The 24376-nt window shown below is 44.2% G+C and overlaps 1 protein-coding gene across 1 annotated transcript in view; it reads left to right on the top strand.

Moving 5' to 3' along the window:
- The window catches only part of pxdn (peroxidasin), a gene marked incomplete at both ends in the record, with an annotated part of 62303 nt that extends 44996 nt beyond the window's left edge, over positions 1–17307 (top strand). Inside the window, 9 exons of the mRNA XM_080523004.1 lie at positions 515–672; positions 2751–3757; positions 4034–4530; positions 5281–5415; positions 6156–6364; positions 13520–13637; positions 14242–14374; positions 15333–15446; positions 17155–17307. Coding sequence (XP_080379130.1) covers positions 515–672; positions 2751–3757; positions 4034–4530; positions 5281–5415; positions 6156–6364; positions 13520–13637; positions 14242–14374; positions 15333–15446; positions 17155–17307 — 2524 coding nt within the window. The remainder of the gene's footprint in view (positions 1–514; positions 673–2750; positions 3758–4033; positions 4531–5280; positions 5416–6155; positions 6365–13519; positions 13638–14241; positions 14375–15332; positions 15447–17154) is intronic.
- Positions 17308–24376: the final 7069 nt, after the last annotated feature.

The following is a 24376-nucleotide window of genomic DNA, read 5'->3' as shown; positions in this document are numbered from 1 at the left end:
TGTTCATATTGGAAAATGTCTATGTTGCTATAACCAGGATATGGAAGTAGAACGTGTCATAGTGTATTGACTGGAATGACGGTACTGTATGTGTTTATCTCATTTGATTTTAGATTGAACTATCCCATTAAAAGCAAAAGCAAAATCATTTACAATAGATATTGTTTCTATTTATTTCCTGAGCTGAAATGGAGGTGGAGTGGTGAACAAACTTGTGTGTGCATGTTGTGAGGGGTTTTACTGACTGCATGTTTGAACTCCCTCACATGTGTCAGATGTGTTTACTCACTGGTATTCAGGGTAGAGGGAGTTTTATCACCTGTATTTTCTCCCTCCCAGACAAAATAGTTCAAGGAATCTAGACATGCTGTTGAAACCAATGTTCTCTCTCTCTCTCTCTCTCTCTCTCTCTCTCTCTCTCTCTCTCTCTCTCTCTCTCTCTCTCTCTCTCTCTCTCTCTCTCTCTCTCTCTCTCTCTCTCTCTCTCTCTCTCTCTACTGCTCCCTCCCTCTAGTAACCCTCGTACCCCTGGGGAGCTGCTGGCCCTGTTCCGCTACCCCCGGGACCCATACACAGTGGAACAGGCGAGGGCCGGGGAGATCTTTGAGCAGACCCTCCTCCTCATCCAGAACCACGTCAACCAGGGCCTGATGGTCGACACCAACGGGACAGGTGAGAGACACTCAGCCCTCAGTGCTTATGTAGACCACTCAGCCCTAAGGACATATGTAGCGGTCTCACTCAGCCCTAAGGACATATGTAGCGGTCTCACTCAGCCCTAAGGACATATGTAGCCGTCTTCTTGGTCTAATGGTAGATGCTTGGGTCTTCCATGTGGGTAATTCATTTTCAAACCCCATCCAACACATACACTGTACACAAACGCATTAGTGACAGTGTAGTACTTTGGATCCACCTATGGATTCATAATATTAAGAGAAAGTATGTGTTGTTTAACTTGTGCACATACATGTAGAGTACATGTCTATGTAGAGTTCATGTCTATGTAGAGTACATGTCTATGTAGAGTTCATGTCTATGTAGAGTTCATGTCTATGTAGAGTTCATGTCTATGTAGAGTTCATGTCTATGTAGAGTTCATGTCTATGTAGAGTACATGTCTATGTAGAGTACATGTCTATGTAGAGTTCATGTCTATGTAGAGTACATGTCTATGTAGAGTTCATGTCTATGTAGAGTTCATGTCTATGTAGAGTTCATGTCTATGTAGAGTACATGTCTATGTAGATTTGCCCTTGAATGTAATGAATACATTCAGTTTAATTTGGAACATCTTTGGCTGTGTGTGTGTCACTAGACATCTGTATGCCATTGTCTGTACTTCTCTGACTTGGGGGGCCTGTTACATAACCAGCAAGCTGTCGAGCGGATGCCGTAAACAGTTTGACTACCCCTGCGTCATGCCACATAATGGCGGGCTAATGTGGTCAGTTGTCACGGGTGAACACACTCCCAGATTTAACAAGGAAAAGGAGGAGGTGTCCAATGCCCCAAACAAGTTCCACATATGTAGTATTTATGGTACATTAAACACACCCATGCTAATGTGGCTAGTTTAAGTTGAAGTTTAACAGCCACAGGCTGAATGGGCCAGTTGTGTGGGTAGTGGTGAGCTAGTGGAGGACATTGTCTGATATTGGGCCCAGTGGAGGCAGTGCTGTGTTAGAACCCAGAAATGAGTGAGTGAGTGAGTGAGTGAAGGAGAGAGAGGGAGAGAGAGGGAGAGAAGAAGAGAGAGGGAGAGAGCGAGAGGGAGGGAGGGAGAGAGAGAGAGAGAGAGAGAGAGAGAGAGAGAGAGAGAGAGAGAGAGAGAGAGAGAGAGAGAGAGAGAGAGAGACCAGTGTTTTCATGGGTTATGACAACAGCTAAGACTTTATTGTTGCACTGGCCCCTAACACAGAGGATTTCTCTCTGTCAGCAAAAACAATGTAGCTTGTTTGGATTATCACTATGTGACTTGGAACACATGGACACACACAAACACACGCACATACCGCCACCCTACAGATTGTGTTTGGGTGGATCAGTTCTGTGAAAGAATAAACAGGTAGATTGGTTTGGAGAGAGAATAGGTGGTAGATATTGCTGTTTCATTTGCTGACAGGAAGTCTCACTTTACCCCTATTGAGCTGGGCCACACAAAACCTCCCCACTTCTCTCTCTCTCTCACACTCACACACACACACACACACGCACACACACAGCCCATAGCCAACACACTAGAGTTGTAGTACAGGAGCTGTCACATCTCCCAGCAAGTCAGGACATGTCAGAGGAATATTCCAATCCGTGCCCTCAGGACACCAGTTTCCATTCTCAAGGCAAACAGTTCTGCATGATGGAATCTGAAGTCTACAGTGTTTTGTTTAGGTCAAATTTGTTCGTAGGGGTACAGTATAACTGGTGGACTTAATAAGCGTAGAGGTTGAACCATTTGTTTTACTTGTATTAACTGTGTCCAGGTTTTTACTCATTACAATTGCTCTAAAGGGATAGTTCACTCTAAATAAAAATTTCTGTCCATTAACCACATATCTTCACTCCAGTCAATACTTCAGATTCTACAGTTCCCTTTATTTGAAGTGAACATACCTGTGTATTACGGTAGTTGAAAATAGAACCAAAGGTGATCAGTTATACATGTGATTGAACTGTCTATCTAAAGCTTTATAAATGATCACGCAGCCAACAGTGAATGTACATTTACTTTATGCCCCCTTCCCCCCCAGCCTTCCGCTACAACGACCTAGTTTCGCCCCACTTCCTGGAAGTGATCGCCAACCTGTCGGGCTGCACGGCCCACCGCCGCATCAACAACTGCTCTGACATCTGCTTCCACCAGAAGTACCGCACCCACGACGGCACCTGCAACAACCTGCAGCACCCCATGTGGGGCGCCTCGCTCACCGCCTTCGAGCGCCTCCTGAAGTCTGCCTACGACAATGGCTTCAACCTGCCACGCGGCACCATCGAGCGGCAGCATAATGGACATCCGTTACCGCTTCCTCGATTGGTGTCGACCACCATGATCGGCACGGAGAACATCACCCCGGATGACCGCTACACCCACATGCTCATGCAGTGGGGCCAGTTCCTAGACCACGACCTGGACTCGACTGTGGCCGCCCTCAGCCAATCGCGCTTCTCCGATGGCCAGCTGTGCTCCCAGGTGTGCACCAACGACCCACCCTGCTTCCCCATCCAGTTCCCGGTCGACGATCCCCGGCGACAGCGCAGCAACGCCCGCTGCATGTCCTTTGTGCGCTCCAGCCCCGTGTGTGGCAGCGGCATGACGTCACTGCTCATGAACAGCGTGTTCCCACGGGAACAAATCAACCAGCTCACCGCCTACATCGACGCCTCCAACGTCTACGGCAGCTCGCGCCACGAGTCGGAGGAGGTGCGCGACTTGGCGAGCCAACGCGGGCTGCTCCGACAGGGCATCGTGCAGCGTTCCGGGAAGCCCCTCCTACCATTCGCCACGGGACCGCCCACGGAGTGCATGCGCGACGAGAACGAGAGTCCCATCCCGTGTTTCCAGGCCGGGGACCACCGGGCCAACGAACAGCTGGGGTTGACCTCCATGCACACAGTGTGGTTCAGGGAACACAACCGTGTGGCGACGGAGCTGCTCCTGCTCAACCCCCACTGGGACGGAGACACCATCTACCACGAGGCCAGGAAAATTGTGGGAGCTCAGATGCAGCACATCACCTACAACCACTGGCTGCCCAAGGTTAGAGACCTCACGACTTCACCCTGCACCTTGATTGAGGGAACTTCAATAGTTCTATAACATACCGTTTGAAGTCAGCTCAGAAAAGGTCTCCCTCTCTCTCATATCCTAGCATTGTGTAAATTGTCTTCCGATTTTTTGGGAAGTGCTAGATAGATAGTATGATGAATGATAGTAGATCATTACAATTGGATCGGATGAAGATCATGATAATGTAATAGAAGGAAGTGTTAATAACAAATGATTATTATGATTGTGTTATCTCTGTCTCCTCAGATCCTGGGCGACTCCGGCATGAATCTGATGGGCGACTACCGCGGCTACGACCCCAACGTTAACTCCGGCATCCTCAACTCCTTCGCCACCGCCGCCTTCCGCTTCGGCCACACCCTCATTAACCCCATCCTCTACCGGTTGGACGAGAACTTCCAGCCCATCCCCCAGGGTCACATCTCGCTGCACCGCGCCTTCTTCTCGCCCTTCCGCATTGTCAACGAGGGCGGCATTGACCCCCTGCTCCGCGGCCTCTTCGGTGTGGCGGGAAAGATGCGAGTGTCGACGCAGATGCTTAATACAGAGCTGACGGAGCGCCTGTTCTCCATGGCACACGCCGTGTCCCTGGACCTTGCTGCTATGAACATCCAGAGAGGGCGGGATCATGGGATACCTCCCTACAACGACTACCGGGTGTTCTGTAACCTGACGACCGCGCAGAGCTTTGACGACTTGAGGAACGAGATCAAGAACCCCAACGTGAGGGAGAAGCTGGAGTGGTAAACATTTAGTATCTGTTAATGACCTTCACCCTTATCAATATGTTATAAAGGTGTTGACAGTGTTGACATCAGGAGTGTATTGTTAACGGGATCGTTCACCCAAATTAAAATAATGCAAATTATCTCAAAGAAACTTAGAAAAGGATACAGGGTGTGAAGTTCAAAATATGCAAAATCTAGAGATTGACTTATATTCATCTTTGGTTACAAAATGCTACAAGTGGCTAGATAAAGTCCATTCCATTCCATAAAGAGAACCAAAGTGTGGACTGACTACCCTCCTTGTCCGTAGACTCCTTTCAGGGTAAGAAAGGTATTTGTGTCAACTATCCCTTTAATTGTCCATCAGTACCTATTATTTTATCATATATACAGTACATCTGTTGATGTACTCTATAAATGTCAGTTATATTTGGACAGTTCCTTTGAACAATACACAATGACAACCATAGATGCACTCCTAGTTCCGCTGTAGCAAAGCTGATTTGGTATCCCACTCTCGAGATGAGGTATCCCTGTCTTAGACCTTGAGGATGTCCTCTTGACCTAGCAGTAGACACTTGGATCTTCTACTCAGGAGACCTGAGATCGGTCACATTGGGTTGTGTTATAACTGTGAGAACTTTAACAATTACACAGCCTGCAGACATAATACAGGCTGTAATCAAATTTTCTGAGAAACAAAATAACAATAAAAAGCAGGCTTTATTTTATACATTTCTGTTATACGTTTCTCTCTCCTTGCAGGCTGTACGGCACTCCTCATAACATAGACCTGTTCCCTGCCCTGATGGCTGAAGACCTGGTTCCTGGGAGCCGGCTGGGGCCCACCCTCATGTGTCTGCTAGCTGCCCAGTTCAAACGCCTCCGAGACGGGGACAGGTAAACTCACATTACCGTCACAACCACTTACCCCCACAATGTTTTTTTAATGCATACTATACCAGGGTAGGCTAGTGCAGGGAGAAATCAGGGGAAGGGTTCATTGTAATGCATGGAATGGTATTAATAAACACGTGTTTGATATGGTACCATTCCTTATTTTGTTCCATCCGTTACAATGTGCCTGTGTCAACTAATTTCTCCCTCCACCAGCTCCAACTGCTGTATACTTTACAACATACATACTTATAGGGCTGTTTCCTGGACACAGATTATCCTAGACTAAAAGGCGTCTTCAATGGAGATTTTCTATTGAAAATGTGATTTAGTCTAGGCCTAGACTTAATCTATGTCTGTGAACCCAGCCCATAGTGTACTGCCTAAATTGTGCTGTAATTAGATCCAGGGGTTTTCCCCTGACCAGGTAAACATGTGAGCCATGTTTGTAATAATCAAATATGAAGTCTCATTAACACTACCTCCTCTCTCTTCCTGTCCGCTTTCCCCTTTCTATCCTCCCCAACCTCATTCCCTCTCCCTCCTCTTCTTCTCTCCTCCCCAACCTCACACCTTCTTCCTCCTCTCCTCTCTTCCTCAACCTCACTCCCTCTACCACCGCTCTCCTCCGGTCCTCCTCTCCCTCCTCTCCTCCCCAACCACACTCCCTTTACCTCCTCCCCTCCCCAACCTCATTGCCCTACATCCTCTCCTCCCCCTCTCTTTCCTCCCCCTCCTCGCAGGTTCTGGTACGAAAACCCAGGTGTGTTCACCCCGGCCCAGCTGACACAACTGAAGCAGGCGTCCCTCACGCGCGTACTCTGTGACAACGGTGACAACATCACACGTATCCAGCAAGACGTCTTCAAGGTGGCCGAGCTGCCCCACGGCTATGGCAGCTGCGATGACATTCCCAAGATTGACCTGCGCATGTGGCAGGACTGCTGCGAAGGTGGGTGAGCTGTGCTGAGCTGTGTGTGGTCCTGTCCTGTCGATATTGGGTTTTAAAAAGGGGGATACTGTGATTTCTGTTACGTTTCTCAAAAGGTTCTGGGTGTACACAATAATGTCGGATCCAGGTGCGGTGTAAGTAAAGAATGAGACGGAGATGTAATAAAATAAAGATTCTCTTTACTGAGACGTATGATTCAAAGGTACAAACATAAACTCTTAGCCGGACAACAAAAAGGGGAGCAGTAGGGCTCAGCACGTAGGTAATAATAACTCAGGCACTGCGGTCAATAATCAAGTGCACGAAAACTAAAGATTAAGCAAAGGGCTCCAAAGGCGGTACAAGGTTGCAAACCAGCAAACAAAGTCAAAGTTCAAATTACGTTCCGGGTAACGGATACGTGAAGTGGTAATACATACACAGGGTTCTGAAGCATTCCATACGGTGTAACACAAGTGATCGACTGACAAAGGAACAAGGAAATGGGACACACCTATATACACTGACAAACACGCACAGGTGACAACAATCATCCGATAATTAGTCCAGGGCTGGAGCACTGTCGCTCTTCGACCAGTAGGGGCGATGGGGAGTCCTCTTCGCTGACCCCCCTTGTAACAGATTTCTATAGTTTTTCAGACTGAGAATCCGTTGATGAGTTATGAAAGAGTGCATTTCAAATTAATTTAGTTTCCCTTTGAGGTTTATTTTATTCTCATATATGAATATATAAAAGGCAAAAGACAGTAATACACTGGCAGTTGTAACTATGCGCAATAATACAGTAATAACTTACATAGCAATACAATAATATAAACAATTTCCTTTCCTTGTATTCACTGCCTTATGTCCACTGATGAGTAAAAAGGACCTATACATTTGTACTGCCTTAATCTTGCTCAAGATTCAAGGAAAGTAAGGAACTGTCAGTAACGGTACACAGGGTCAATGCAGGTAGCGTGGTGGGAAATGTTTTCTAAGCAGTTGCAGCATAATACGTTCTCCCAGTTCTTTGTGTTGTTTTTTCAGAAGCTTCCTGACAAGATTATGTAAATCAGTGGTCACAATGGTGGAGACTTTATCTAGTTACATAATATACGATGAAAGAGTCGTAACCTCACGTGATCACAGACCACAGCGCTAACTGTGAATGCAGGCAGATGGTCTGCTTGGATGCTCTTTTTCACCTGTCCATGGAACAATAGATAAGATAGGAACGCAGAGGGGACAGAGGGACAGTGACTCTTCTTGGTAGAGGCAGATGGGTTCCTCCAGTTCTACAGTGTTTGTTTACAATTACAGTTTACAAACAGTGGAGTAAAATAAGGTTCATTTGGGTTCTGATGTGGTTGAACCAAGCTCATGAGGCATTTTTAAGTTATATTCTTCAATAATCAATAGCTATAACATGAAGTTAAAAGTCCAAAAATGTATACCAATCCCAGATTGCCTCTTTAAGAGGGGTTGCACTGGCTGATTTCGCTTTAATGATCTCCTTTTAAAAAATTTGAAAAATGGTGTGGTATGACTACGGTGCTGAACTTCCATTGTCTTTGGGCAATGAAATATCCCTGTTACCCTCTGAACCTCGACTCCTGTGACATAGCCAGACCTGTCTTTATACAGACATTACACTCTAATTGTAGGGTGTAGAGTTTACATTTGGAGTTCAAACCCAGATGTTATGCATTCCATCACAGTCCCATTGACAAACCCAACAGTACAGTACATGACTGTAGAGGTATATCCCACACTGGTATAAGGCCAATCATGTTCTGACTCTCTTTAACAGTAACAGACTATTTGTAATGATTGGAATTGGTGTCTCTCTGGGGGTTCCCAGTGTAGAAGAGATTGTTTTGTTCATGTTTTAGTCTAGTGGCTTAATTTTCTCCTCCAAACCCCTGAGTAGACTCTGAGCCAGCCAGGCTTATTCTGGGTGGCTGGATGTGAATACAAGGCTTCTGTAAACTGGGACCATTACTCATAATAAGACCACTTACTCCCTGCTGTGAGACGCACTCCAGCCTCTGTGCCTTTTTCCATTGAATCACTGAAACAATTCAGATGACGTCAGTGGACTTGAGGTAGATTGAGAAGGGAATTCAGGGAAGGTGTGTGTGGCTCGTACTGGGGACCTTATGGACAGATGACCCAAGAGGACATCCTTGTGGTCTGAGGACAACACTTCGGGTCTTAAGCGGGGCTACTCATCACTAGAGCAAAGTTCCATACCGCCTCTTCTACATACCGCACCATCTCACACTCACTGTTCCCTCAGTTCAAGAAAAGCTAATAAACAGTGTACGTCCTGTCAGTGTCCGACACACACAGAGAGGTCAGACGTAAAGAGGAGAGTTGTGGCTTTAGCTCCTCTGGGTCGGTGAGCCAACACAAACTGTGGACAGGTTCACGTTCAAGGATACGGTGCGATCTGGGAATTCAAACGACAACAAAGCGAAAAATTCATAGGCGGAGCCATGTATGCAAGGACTGCATACGAAAAATGAGAGCGTACCGTTATCTGCCGTTGTATGTCTTTCATAGCCTTTGCGTAGGAAATCAAAGGTGTGTTTTATTGTGGGCAGGGCTGAACATCACTCCAACCTGAAAGGCTTTCTCAGTGTAGGGTGGAGCCCAACTAATTACAGGGCTTGGTCCTGTACAACTGTCTTCTCTCTCAAGAGTGTGTGTGTGTGTGTGTGTGTGTGTGTGTGTGTGTGTGTGTGTGTGTGTGTGTGTGTGTGTGTGTGTGTGTGTGTGTGTGTGTGTGTGTGTGTGTGTGTGTGTGTGTGCGTGTGCGCGTGCATGTGTGATGAAAGAGGAGCCACACTCACATAGACTGCTGAGATGTGACTTAGAGAGACAGATGTGACTGCTGAGTCAGTAGAGACTCAGCACCCTCATAAGCATCGTATCAGCTCTATCATTACATAGAGAAACAGTAGGCTACACTCACAAGCATTCTACTGCACACAGATGGATACAATACAATCATGTCATATGAATTGCCTGACCAGAAAACCATTCTTATTCTCATACACACAGTAGTGTGTATTATATCAGTTTTATGATATAATATATACATTTATGATAATAAATACATTTGCTCTAGTAGTCTATACTGACACTAGTGAATAAGCAGACTTGCTTTTTACCACTCTGGCTGACTTAGGAGGTCTGTAGAGGAAAATGTCACAGATTGTCACTACGACTCAACAGCAAATTATTTCTGGTCTCTGTTAAATAGCCAGGAAATGTGAAACATTTGAGCAACTAAGAAAAAAAGAATTGCCGTTTTTCTGATCTGGAAGTAATATGTCTAAATAATGATCTCCTACAATGTCCATAGTGCTTTGTGCTTCCCAGCCAGCCACGGAGGTGTGTCTAAGCTAAGATGCACCTTATTATATAAGTGATAGATGTATGCACTAGCATGGTGCTTGTAGATGTAAACAAACCAGGCCTAAAGCTCCTTGTCGTTTTCAAAAACCACGTGATTACAGTTTTTCTCAGTCGCTTTGGTGCATTTCTCACATCACTATTAACATTTGCACAACAGTTAGTGCATTTCTCAGAACAATTAGTACAAACTGCAAAACCTAGGTGTTAACCTGCAAAAGCGTGTCACTTGCTCAAAATGGATAGTTCATTCCTCAAAAGCAAGTATTCATGTCAATGAAAGTGTCAGTGTCATCAAAATGAAAAGTCCTGACACCATTGTTTATGAACAAGATAGTCAAATGGCTTTGTCATGTTTTCATTATGACAGTTCACTCTAAGTGTTTTCCAATGCAAAAAAGTCAGATCTTGGTGACACTACCTGAAAATGCTCAAGACAGTACTATACACTATTTGCACAGCCATTTGAAATCTACAGTGGGTTACACATTACTGTATTTAGTGAGGTAAATGAGTACAAGACGCTGAATAGTTATGTTTCACATTTTTACTGCATATGCTCTTTGCAATTCTAATTTGTTCACAGCATTGTGCAAAAGAAAAATACAAACTTGTTTACCACAAACATAAGAAACACCCTTTGGGTAGAGCTGTGCACAACTGTAAACAATATTGCAGTACATATTGGAACTGAATTGGAACATCCAACATACTGTAAATCATTCATTGACATCCAGACGTTCCTGTCTGTCTGGCCACATATTTTCATCGACATCACAGCGAATATCATCCCTGGTAATGCAGCGAGGAAAGTATCCCTGAGTGGAGAATCCACCCTCTGCTAGCAAGGCCATTTGGGTATGTGGATGCCGGTCATATACCTTCCACCTCCAGGCAGAGAAAAACTCCTCTATTGGATTCAGGAATGGCGAGTAGGGAGGGAGATATTCCACCAGCATCCTTTCATGTGCTGCAAACCACTGTCTGACCAGATCTGAGTGGTGAAAACGCACATTATCCCATACAACAACATACTTGTTCAGATGGTCTCCATTTAGACCCCTCTCATTCTCAGGGATTATGTCCCTGTAAAGAGTGTCTAAAAAAGTCAGCAGATGTTGTGTTGTGTGGACCAAGACAGGGTATATGGGTGAGGACGCCGTTTTCTGAGACGGCTGCACACATTGTAATATTCCCTCCTCGTTGGCCTGGGACATCAATGGTTGCTCTCTGTCCAATGTGATTTCTGCCACGCCTTCTACCTTTTGCCAGATTAACGCCTCATCAACGTATATGAATGTGTGCAGCGGTTCCCTGGCCTCCAGCTCCAGTACACACTTTATCCCAGAATAGAGAGAGAGAGAAAAAAACTCATTTTGGACAACATATTGTACAGTATGAATTGTCATGTAAGTGTACTGCATGGCACTACACAAAGTAACCAGTTTACAGCACTGGACATTAGAGTATGCATAGAACACATAAATGTTTTACCTGTACATACTGGTGACGGATCTCCTTCACTCTGTCGCTGTTCCGTTCAAATGGCACATTGTACAATTGTTTCATGCGCATTTCATTTCTCCTGAGCAGTCAATTGTAGCGATTGAAACGGATTCAATATTCCCAAAGATATTGTCATCCTCTATAACAGCGCTTTGTATCTCTCTCAACCTTATGGCATTGTTTGCAATCACCATTGCACAAATGGCTTCCTCTTGTTGTGGAGTAAAAAGGGGCCCTTTTCCACCTCTGCAAGGTTGTCTTGCCTTGTCTTGTCTATGTGGTGCAGAGTAAAATTACAGTAATGTACAGTAAACATGAGATATACGGCTTTAACCCATATTACTGTAGTGAACAATAACAGAGAGAAATTGTTCAATTTGGGAGACATTTTCAGGAAAAATGATAAAGAAATGTATACAATTTGCTTGACAGATTTTGACAACTTGTTCAACATTTTTGGATGTAATGACTCAAGCAAAGAAATGAGGACTATTAGTTTTATAGGGAATGACTATTAAGCATCCAAAAGTATAGTTCATTTTGACTGACATGACATAAGCAAATGATAATGTTATAAAACAGCAGAGAATTGTATGACAGCAATTGATGCATGTCCAAAAGCATTTGCAATTTGTTTGAAGGAATGAGAAACTGCTACTATGATGTGCACAAATGACTAAATGTTGTGGAGGTTGAACTAACAGTTATGAGAATTTCAATTCTGATCAGAGAAATGCACCAAAGCAATTGAGAAAAACTGTAACCCAAATACGTCGCTCAGGGTAAAATCCTTAAACTAGCAATACCTAACTTTTGATCTGCATAATGCACTTGGAAGCTGTGTTCACATGCCCACACATTCATCAGGACAATTATTATGAGGTAAATATTCGGTGAAGTGTACCTTTATAGCAACAAAAAAAAGGAATCTATATCCACAAAAACTTAATTTTTTATCAATAGATAAAATAGATAGATAGATAGATAGATAGATAGATAGATAGATAGATAGATAGATAGATAGATAGATAGACAGACAGATAGACAAATAGATAGATAGATAGATAGATAGATAGATAGATGGATAGATAGATAGATAGACAGATAGACAGATAGATAGATAGATAGATAGATAGATAGATAGATAGATAGATAGATAGACAGATAGATAGATAGATAGGTCCCCGAAGGGAAACAGCAGCTCAAACCACAAACAACAACTACAAAATAAAGGGACAATTGAATAGTAGACTAAAATAAAAATAGTAAATAGAGATAGACCTAATAGACATCTGAAAACCTTATATACAGTTGGATTTAACATCCTCCAGCCTGACTCTGATCACCCCGATCGAGCCATTTGTAGGAGGGAGAAAGAGAGAGAGAGAGAGAGAGAGAGAGAGAGAGAGAGAGAGAGAGAGAAAGAGAGAGAGAGTGACAGAGAGACGCAGGGAGAAAGAGAGGGAGAGAGAGAGAGAGAGAGAAAGAGAGAGAGAGTGACAGAGAGACGCAGGGAGAAAGAGAGAGAGAGAGAGAGAGAGAGAGAGAGAGAGAGAGATGGGAGGGTAGAGGAAGATAATCATTAGATGTTGATGCTAGAAGAACGCACCAAGATGGCGATACATAAGAGTACCTCGTCTTTGAATGTCGAGTTTCACTGCCAAGTTTTGGGTTCATTAAAATCTCTCCCTCAACCTGATTTGATGTACAGCCCGTAGTTTTGTTAGTTGTGCACTCTACCTCTCTTTCTCCTTCTCATGCTGTCCCTATTTCCCCCTCTTTCACCTTCTCTGTCTCTTAACCACTTTCATTACCTTAATTAAGATATCACCGGCGAAATAATTACTACCGTTCTTTAATACGGAGCTGCTACTGCCAGCTCTATCTTTTTACATTGAGTTTGCCTTCGATAATGGCCATCAATAATAAAAAAATATATTTCACTTCATTATGAATTGTTCTGGGTTCAGTCTCTGCTGTCATCCATCCGTAAAGAGATTCTATAAAGATAAGATTCCATATCAAGCCACTAATGTAAGTTAACAAATGAAAAGACACAGGCATTTAGAGCCAAAACACCACCTATACAGGGTGCCTTGCACCTTTTGTCAGGGTCTATAATAGTTCCCAACTTGTCTGGGGATCATTTGTCAGACATGTTTGTAGTAAAACACTGTTTGACTGATTTATGCTTGTTGCCTCGCTGTCTCATCGGGGTGTGATATCTCGTTGCGTTTGCCCCTCCAGACTGCAGGACGAAGGGTCAGTTCAACGCCCTGTCCTACCACTTCCGGGGGAGGAGGTCCGCGGACCAGAGCTACGCAGAGGAGAACCCCGCCAACAGCATACCGGAGGAGGGGAACAGGTAACAGACACACTAACTAACTACATGATTAAACTTGTGCTATTTAATTAAATACTTGTATTATTGATTATTAGTTTGATACCAAATATTTCTGATTAAGCCTAGACAGGAGAAACCTTGGTCATAAAAGGTAGAATCTTACTCAAAAATAACACATAACATTGTAGGAAGTAAATGTAAACTTGCTACTATGATGTATATGAGGCTTGCATGCACAAAAGATTTCTATTTCAAGAACATACTAATTGTGCACTGAGGAGAAATACTAATACAACCCTAGTCGTCTATCTGTACAGTATAGTACAGTGGATAGTGTACATAGCCTTTATTTATGTAAACCAGCTCCTTCCCTTCTTGTGATTTTTTTTTTTACGTTTTTTTTTTCTTTTTCTTTTTTCTTTCCTAACACCAGGGGAGCCACCCCTCCTAAATTTCGTTGTTTGGTACCTGTACTGTAGCAATGACAATAAAGTCCATTCATTCATTCATTCATTCATTCATACTAGTACATCATTTGAGTAAAATGCCCCTTGAATCTGGGCCCTGAAAACTATAATAATGAACTAACTAAATGTAATGACTTTTTGTTTTTAATCTATTCCAGGCCAGTGCAAGACTCTTCTGAAAATCTTGTGAATGTCACTCTCGCCTCGAAACCAAGCACTGAACCCTCGCTGAATGACTTCCAAGACTTTGTTACAGATATGCAGAAGACCATCACAGGTTTACGAAAGCAGGTGAGCAAGGGCAGCTCATGAACTGGGTTGGTCGGTAAAGCAAATAAAAGATACATATGTATGTCACACACACACACACACACACACACACACACAAAAACACCCACACACACATACAAACACACACACACACACAGGGAACATACACGGTGCCCCTTTTATTTCACATATTTCATCTTTTGGGAACGATAAATGAAATCTGAATCTGAAGGCTTTGAGTGTTACACAAATCTCAGCTGGGTTGTCCAAAACACAACCACAACCTTATGTTTGGAAAGTGATTATGATTAGAGCACCATAGCACCTCCTTCCTCTACACTACAAGTCCATGCAAGCGCAGGCAGGCTCACCCAGGTTGAATCCAGAACATTCTCCAATCTAAACGTGGGTCCCTATACAAGCCTGTGTTATATTAGCCCATATTAAACAGGATACCCAGCCGTGCTATTATGTAGCATGCAGCACACTGGGGTGTGGGTCAATGGTAAACACTGCTGTAGGTAAACTCCCAATGTACACAAGCATGGCTTTAATTTACTCTTAACAGAGGCTTCAGTGATTTAAAGGGACAGGGGACCTGCATCCTGGCCTTGGCCCCTTTCGTGTTCTAGTTCTTTGAATACTAAGTGGTATTTATTGAAAGTAGAAGGTTAAATATAGCTGCCTCGGTTTTAGTGAGCGTTTAAGAGAGAGAGAGAGAGAGAGAGAGAGAGAGAGAGAGAGAGAGAGAGAGAGAGAGAGAGAGAGAGAGAGAGTGTGTGTGTGTGTATGTGCATTGAGTAGAGTTTTTGATCAGGTACTCTTGAATTGGTTAACAGATAGATATGCCATCATGGTTGTCGTAACTCCTGTTAGCTTGTCTCTCCTGTTGTTGTAACCCTTGCCACCCCTGTTCTGTTGGTGTTGAGGGGTTGTTAGCAGAAAGAAAATCGTAACACACTGGCTGTCTATTTTTCAGATTAAAAGACTTGAAGCCCGTCTGAGTAAGACAGACTGCACTGATGTGGAGGGCCGCGAGCGATCGGACGGAGAGAGATGGAAAAAGGACCCCTGTACAACGTGCGAGTGCAGAGTATGTTGCCCCCTTTCAACACACACACACACACACACACACACACACACACACACACACACCACAAGCGTCCAGAGTTCAAATAGTATAAATCTGTGTATTGAGCGTTTGCTTGAGTCTGCCTGGAAGGCCTTTGGGGTAAGGTAATAATAATAATAATAATAATAATATAATATTTTTATTTGCCATGCAATGAACTTGTCAATCAATTGTTGTGGTATTTTTTGCTCTAGGCACAGGGTCAGCCCTAGTCGGCGCCCCTGGAGCAATTAGGGGTTAAGTGCCTTGCTCAAGGGCACATCCAGCTCCCTCCTGAGGCGGGGATCAAACCAGAAACCTTACGATTGCTAGCTGGCCTCTCTAACCTCTAGGCTACCGCCGCCTCCAGATAGAAAGAGGTAGATAGATAGAGGTAGATACTGTAGATAGAGGTAGATAGATAGAGGTAGATAGATAGAGGTAGATAGATAGAGGTAGATAGGGTTGGCATCAGAAACTGGTATTACTCTCCTGCCAAAATACCTGCTACACCGATAATACCTTAAATACATTATACATACCCCCCCACATGAGTGTTGATCCCACCAGCCTAGCTCAAGAACCTTTGTTTCTCCCTCGCTAGCTACCGTAGCAAAATGTTTGTTTGTTATTTGATCAATTTAATACATGTCGGCTCCTGCTCTTGATGGGTGTAATGCCAAAATAACAGTATGAACGGTGCAGTGGAAATAAGGTGTAAGCTTGTACACTGTATCCTCCTGATAATACTTTCCACCGGCCCAACCCTAGCCAGGCAAGCTCAATCAAAGCTTTGATTATATTTGAACCCACGTGTGACTCATACACACTTCTAGAGACTAGAAGTGGAATCTAGAAGTGGACTTCTAGAATCTAGACCACACACAGTCACATTCATACATACAGACCACGTACACAGATACTAAAGAGCACACACAGTGAAGTGTATATTTATCACTCCCTGTCTGACTCAAGCTGCACCTGGGTCAGTGGGCTGTGAAACATTGTAAATCAAGACTCACACTGGACCAGCTTCATTTACACATTCTACCTTGCACACACACACACACACACACACACACACACACACACACACACACACACACACACAGACTAATCGGCTTAGTTATCGCCCCCTTTTCACACCTCTCGTCCCTGGAGACGGGCGTCCTTATCAGACTGGCAGTGCCATTCCTGTGCCAGCAGCAACTCCCAGTCCAACCGTCTCATTCTGTCCCTGCCTGTTGCCCATGCCAACCTCACACCTCTTTCAGTACCATGTTGGCAGTGCCCACCTTCTGGCACCAGTGCCCATGTACAGTGTGTGTCATTTTTCTGCTTGACCGCATCCCTTTTACCTCTTTATCTGTGTCTCTCTAATATTTCCTACTGCTGGCAGAGGGAATAGTTCTCTCCTTCATGCCAAACCAGACATTCTTTAAACTTTCGACCCTCTCTCCTTTCCCTCCCTTTCAATCTCTTTCTCTCCTTTGTTTCCCTCCCTCTATCCTTCTCTTTCCCTCTATCCCTCTATCTACATCTAACCTGATTTCCCTCATATTTCTTTGCAATTCAGTGATCCTTACTAGCATAAGAATACAGCCAAAGCAAAAACACAAGAGCCAACTGAGCCAATGGCAATATTAATTATCTTTCTTTCTTTCCTTCCCTCTCTCTGTGCCTCCCCCAGGATTCCCAGGTGACGTGCTTTGTGGAGTCGTGCCCGCCGGTGGAGTGCCAGAGGCCTGTTAAGCTAAAAGGCGCCTGTTGCCCAATGTGTCTGAACCAGGAGGTGGCGGCTGGGAGCGGGAGCCAGCAGGCGGGGGCCAGCCGTCACGTATAACCCTCAGGAGCTCCACGCCCTAGTATCTGAAACACAGAGAGCAAGAGAGGGAGAGCGAAAGAAAGAAAGAAAGAAAGAGAGAGGGAAGGAAAGACCCTAAAGGTGGCTAACCTGATACCCACCAGCACCCAATTGCCTCGTATTTTTGTAATAGTTTTTATTTTTTGTCATTATTTTTCATTTTTGGATTGTTTTTATTTTTTTTGATTGTCATGTCCCCATGGCCAACTGAACTGCCTGAGGCTTGGTTTCAAATCCACTGGCAACGGGAGAGTGGTCGCGATGGATGGATGGATGGATGGATGGATGGACAGACGGATGGAATGACAGATGGATCACAGATGGACAAACCCCCCTTCCTCACTCAGGGCCATAGAAAGCACCTAATAAGGGTGCAGAGGCCTCTTTTAGTGTTACCCGCCACCGCGTTTGTGTTTGTATCACGCGGTAGAGAGAGGGGAGGGAGCGGAAATGCACGGTAGAGAGAGGGGAGGGAATGGCCCTGCCAACGTGCAGGAAAAGGAAGTAGACCGACCCATCGACGACCATGTTGTCTCACAAAGCTTTCTCAGGTTAGAAATGCCGAAAAAAAACTGGTGCTATTTTATTTTATTTTTTTCTTCTTAACGAATTAGTCACTAAATACAGCCTTCAAAGTATTGTGTTTTTTTTTTTTTTTGCAAAGCAACATATATACACTCATTATATGTGCCTTTTCATGGTAAATCCCATTTGAGAGAATATTTTTTTTATTCCCTCGAAAGACATTATGTACAAATTGAGTTACTTCAGCTTTTACTAAACTTTACAGGTGCTATATATGATATTATGAATATGTACATCTCTCTTTTTTGTATCATCTGCTTACATATGAAGATAATGTGAAGGCCTACAAAAAAAACTTTTGTAATGCAAAAATAATGTCTACTGATTACCTTTCTGTCTCCAATGGCCACTGTTGGTTAACTAACATCTGGTATTTTAGACATATTTTCTCTGCTCTTCCTTAAGTCATGTAAACAAGTTTATGGACTTGAGGGAGGTACGATAGGGTTAGGGTGAGGGAGGGGGCGGATGTCCCACAAGGCATGACCACTCCTTATGGGAAGGCATTCTATCCAACTCTCAAGATGTTCATAACATCGTTATGCTCTTCTCATACTCATGTTATGCTTTCAAAAAGCAGTGAAAGATGGTTGTTTACCACTGTAGTTTTAGTTTCGTCCCAACCCTTTCAATGTCAAGCCAGCGCTCCTGTATCAGGGCCAAATCCTAACTTGAGATACACATGCATAACTTTGATTTTCATGGAAATGATGCATTAGAAGCACGGATGTAGAGGAAGAGAAAAAGGTGGGTCGACACAGGAGAAAATGGTGAATGTGTGAACGCTAATGTTAAAATCTACTAACGTCAAATGTTAAAATCAGCTTATTTTTGTATAAAGGTGTGTAATTGCTTTTCACCTGAAGAAAAGGTGCGTAAACAGTTTATCCTTCGCTACATCCATGAATAGAAGAGACTTTAAAGAACATTTGAGTTATGTGTGCTGATGTCCGGTTAGGACTTGTCCCTCAACATCTACTGCTAATCTACCGCAGCAGTATTCTTAGTCTCACCCATAGAGCAGTGGAGGCTGGTGGAGGTGGACATGGAGATGGGTTTATTGTAATGCATGGAATGGAATGAGGAACTGTATCATACCATTCTTCATTCTATTCCATGCACTACAATGAGCCTCTCCTCCGATTTCTACCTCCACCAACCTCCCCTGCCAAAGAGGCCTCTTTATCCCACTCTCCAGCATTGATCTATACTCTAACATTGAAGGACTGGAGCCATACCTCCAACGCTAGCTTCTCAGTGCTCTCACAACCCACAGCCCTCCAGCTGGAGTTCACAGGACACAACTCACACATTCTTTTCCCATATGATTTTCTGCCCTCTTGCCTTTTTTTCTTGTTTGTTTCGCTACAAGGCTTTTGTGTGGTGTGCGTGTGTGTGTGCGTGACCAATCATCAGGTTTCCCGAACGCTCCTCAGTGTGTCTCTGTTAGGGTTGAAGCGGGTGAGACATCTCTCTGTCTGGCTCTCATCTCAGAGGTTCGTGGGAGACGCTGAGAATCGAGGTGACGTCATCTGGCCCAGTGTGTGAAGCACAGACTTCTACCTCTCTGACCCCTAATTCCTCTATAATGGAAGCCATATGAGAGGGGAGGAGGGGGGGGGGGGGAATCAAGTAATGCCGATTAAGTAACTCGCTCGGCTTTCAGTTATCAGCCAAAACATTCAGAGGAGCGACACAAACACATACACACACACACACACACACACACACACACTCACAAATACTCAAATTCAACTCACTTAAACCTCTCCACTAGTTCACTTAGCTGAAGCACGACTCATGGCTATCTGCTGCTCTCTTTGTATTATTCCTGATTGTTGTGACTGCAGACAGAAGTTCTGCATTTTTGTGGTCAAAATGTAATGTCCTGATAGTGTTTCTCTCATAAATCACCAATAGTACTAGTACTAGCCTTTTAGGACTTCCCTAAGAATTTCAAGGACAACAGTATAGTTTTGGAATTGCATAGTGATGTTGGAACATTAGTATCACATAGAAAGTGATTATAGTGGACAGTTTCGGTGTGACCTTTTCTCTCCTCCCTCTCTCATTTTCTTTCATCCCTCATCCCTTGTTCATTTCACCTGCATTATCATTGTTCTTACTTCCGCTTTACCATGTGTGTATACATTTCGGTTTGTGTGTGTGTGTGTGTGTGTATGTGTGTGTGTGAGAGAGAGGGGGAGAGAATGTGTGTGTGCTTCCCCAGCCCCCAGGTTTGGCTCCCATTGCACTGTGACCTCACTTCCTCTGCATCGCTGGTTGTTGTGTTCATATTCAACCATGTTGTCTTTTTATTACTTCCTTATTTTCATTCCAAACTCTCCCTATTGTGGTCTCCCCAATCCTCCTCCTCAGAACCCCACTGTCAACGGAATGCACTGCTCTGCAAGACTGGTCAAAGTGGATGCCTATCTGACAATTGTATTGTAAGTTTGCCAAAGAATTGTTTGCACTGTAATGTATGTATGCCTCTTGACAATAATAAAATAGGCCACATTTGAAATACATCTGCCTGTTCTCTTGCCTCTTTTTCATGATAAATGCTTCTCCATTGAGATATTTTGTTAAGTGTGTACTTCACCCTATACTGTTCAGTATCTCAAGATTAATGTAAGAGTTAAATGTCTCAAAGCAGATGTGACCTGATTGGTTTTTCCCCATCAATCTTGTACCAAACTGAACCCATTCTTCTCTGTCTATGTGGATTTTGTTTTTAAGACTTGAACGAAGAAAAAAGAGCTCCATGTTTAATGAATACTTTTTGTCCTGGAAACCCAATCCGCTATGACGAATGGAGCCTCAGTCTGTGTCTCTGCCTGGTAGTGTATCTGTGTTGTGGAGTCATATACTGTCGTTAAATGAACCCAGATTGATGTTACCATGTTTGACAATGTCCAGGCTTCCTTTGATTTACTTTGTAGCGGGACGGAGTATTAGCCCATTGTTCTGGGGAATTTACAATGTCTTTTGATACCTCATGTAATTATAGACATTATCGCATATCCTCATCCTAGTTGATTGTCAATTGTTCTCCATGTCTTTGTCTGGTTCACATATGCTGTTTGTAGGACATAAAGCTGTGTTGTAAACAGACCACTAAGAAGACAGTTAATATGTCTAAATAGAAGCCAGCTGGTGTTTTGTTTTTTTTACTGTCTGGGGTGGCCTTCTTTGTTGATCAAAGATCTATAATTACCTATGCAACATGCACCATTTCAAAAATGCTGACTTTTGACTGCAAATTGACACTTTGTAAAGCACTGTGCATTCGTAAAGCACAGAGAATTTACATTTTACATTTTTGACTGTGATTCATGTTTAATTGGTCTCAATTAGTATGATATATTGTGGCCCTTGCAAACATTTCAATTTGCCTGTAATGTTCAACCATCCTGGAGTTTGTCTTTAACGGTGAACTCAGCGATATGATGTAGCCATGAAAGAGATAACTTGTGTCAAGAAAGACAATTCACTCAACCACTTTTCTTTCCACAAGACTCATTTTCCATCACCATGTTTGCGCATCTATGGGTTATTATCTATTACCTTTCAATATTTACAACCCCATTTGTTCCTGAAACTTAATAAATATAAATCAATCCTAGTTATGACCAAATAGAAAGTTCTCAATGAAGCTGAACCTGACTTGAGTATTGATCAAACATGTGGTCTTTAAGTATTGATCAAACATGTGGTTTTAAACATAGCAAACTGCAATAATGTCCATTCCTGGCTTTTCACTTGACAGTCTTACCTAGGAAGTCTCTCTCTCTCTCTCTCTCTCTCTCTCTCTCTCTCTCTCTCTCTCTCTCTCTCCCCCTTCCTCCCTACATCCTTCTTCCTTTCCAATGTAGAGGGTTTGATCCTTCTCCCTCTGGCAGAATATGCACTCACAACCAGAGGAACGGGGGTACGAATGGAAATTGCAACACAGCAATGAGGTTTCCAGTGCCGACCCAGATAAAAGGCCTTCCTCCAGTCCAGGAAAAGCCATTATCACCATGGCAACATGGGACCACAGAACCATAGCTGGCATGGGACCCTGGAGATCTCAGGCATGAGATATGGAGCCCTCTACAGGACATAGATGGCCATGGCATGTGGTCTCTCTCTCTCCCCTATCCCCCCCCCCCCCCTCCATCCATCTGGAACACCCATCCCTGAATGAAACCCCAGTGTTGACTTTGGAGGGAAAATGGCCAGTCAGGATTATGCAAGTGAGGAAGTGCTGTAGGTGTTCCAGGGCCTGCTCCAGACATAGGCAGACGGTGTGAAGCAGACAGAGAACCCTCCACCCGCCCCTCCCTAGGCTGCAGCTGCACAGCACAGGGTTGGCCTGGCATGGCCTGGCTCTCAAAAAAAAAAAAACGACTCCCTTCATCACATCTTAATACATAACACATCATAACTTTTGCACTACACTCGGCCTCTGGCTTATCATCTCTTTCCCACCTCTCCCCTGATGAAATTCTAAAACTGATCACATCTAAGCAAGCAACCACCTGCCCTCTCGATCCCATTCCCTCCCCTCTTCCAATCCATTTCTAACAACCTCCTTCCTTTCTTTACCACCGTAATCAACTCCTCCCTATCCACAGGATCTGTCCCTGATGCCTTCAAGACAGCCAGAGTCAAGACTCTTCTCAAGAGACCAACCCGTGACCCGTTTTCTGTCCACATGTACAGACTGGTATCTCTTCTCTCCTTCTAATCTAAAACCCTTGAACGCGCTGTACATACAGTGGGGTGCAAACATGTGGGCACCTCTAGTCAAAATGCCTCTTACAATTAATATCTAAGTGAAAAGAAGCTAACCTCTAAATGGTACAAAGTTAAACATGACACATTTCATCACATTTTAAAGCAATATTATAGATTTTCTACCGTTTAAAAATAATAAAACAAGGAAAAAGGCCAGGGGTGCCCACATTTTTGCACCCCACTGTCACCCCACTCTCACACACATTTTTGCACCCCACTCTCACTACCTGCAGAATAATCTCTTTGACCCCCACCAATCCGGCTTTATGGCTGGGAACTCTACTGAGACTGCTCGCCTTGCTGTCACAGAGGCTCTCCACTCTGCTCGAGCTTCTTCCCTCTCCGCTGTTCTCATTCTCCTGGACCTGTCTGCTGCCTTCGACACAGTAAACCACCCGATACTTTTCTCCATCCTCTCAGAACTGGGCATCTCTGGCTCTGCACTCTTCTGGTTTGCTTCCTACCTGGCTGATCGTTCCTACTAGGTGACTTGGAGAGGATAGCTGTCCTCTCCACAAGCCTTCACCTCCAGGGTCCCGCAGGGCTCTGTCCTAGGGCCCTTACTTCTCCATCTATACCAAGTCTCTTGGCTCTGTAATTTCTTCACATGGGTTCTCCTACCACAGCTACGCAGATGACACTCAACTCTTCCTGTTTTTCCTCCCCTCTGATTCACATGCGGCAACACGTGTCTCTGCGTGTCTTGCTGACATCTCTGCATGGATGTCAGCCCATCACCTCAAGCTCAACCTTAACAAGACTGAGCTACTCTTCCTCCACGGGAAAGCCTGCCATCTCCAGCACGCTTGTGCAGATTCTTCTTCTACAACATCAGAAGGATGCGTCCATTCTACGTGGAGGCGGCAGTGTGTGTGTGTGTGTGTGTGTGTGTGTGTGTATTTGTGTGTGTGTGTGACTGTGTGTGTGTATTTGTGTGTGTGTGTGGTGTGGTGTTGTGTAGGAGGAGTGGTCATGGAGGTTGGGAGTGGTTTGGTTAGGGTGGGGGGGTCGCACAATCCCATGAAGAAATTGTTGCTGTTGAAAAACGAAGCTAATCTTGTCTGATGAATGGCTGACTGACTTCCCTGCATTCCTCGGTCGACTCCAACAGGGAGCAGTCTGGGCCAGCAATAATCCCCTTACTGCCAGGCTCCTTAATAAGCTCTCATAGGCCTGAAATGGCCCTAATAGGTCAGCCAGGAAGGCTGTGTGTGTGTTAGCCCCCATAAAACACAAAGACACAGGTTTGACCACACCCCGCCCCTCATCCCTTATCCTCTTATCTGTCGGAATGTGAGATACTAGATTGAAAAGTTGCTACTTTTTTCCCCTATCAAGTGTGGGAAAGCTTCGTTTTGTGGTGTGAGAAGAAGAGGCCGAAAGCGTTGTACTTGCCAACTAAAAAAGTTTCTCCTGTCTCTACACAAGCCAAGCAAAAAATTATCCTGCCAAGGGGTGAAGGTTGTCAGGTTGTCGGATATCAGGCACATTATTGAAGAGGATTTCTTTCTGGTAGAGCGTGATTTCGTAATGAAACCGAACCCTGTGTCTTCAGAGTCAATTGTGTTCCAATCCCCCGCCACATGTTTTCTATCTCCAGTTGGCTTTCCTAGTTCGATACTGACATGATACCAGTGGGTGAAGATGGGGTCAAGAGATTAAATAAAGAAGGATTGTG

Source organism: Nansenia antarctica (assembly GCF_963989245.1).
Source record: "Nansenia antarctica genome assembly, chromosome: 1".
Taxonomy (NCBI): Eukaryota; Metazoa; Chordata; class Actinopteri; order Argentiniformes; family Microstomatidae; genus Nansenia; species Nansenia antarctica.
The sequence above is the reverse complement of the archived record's forward strand: the minus strand, read 5'-3'. Positions and strand labels throughout refer to the sequence as shown.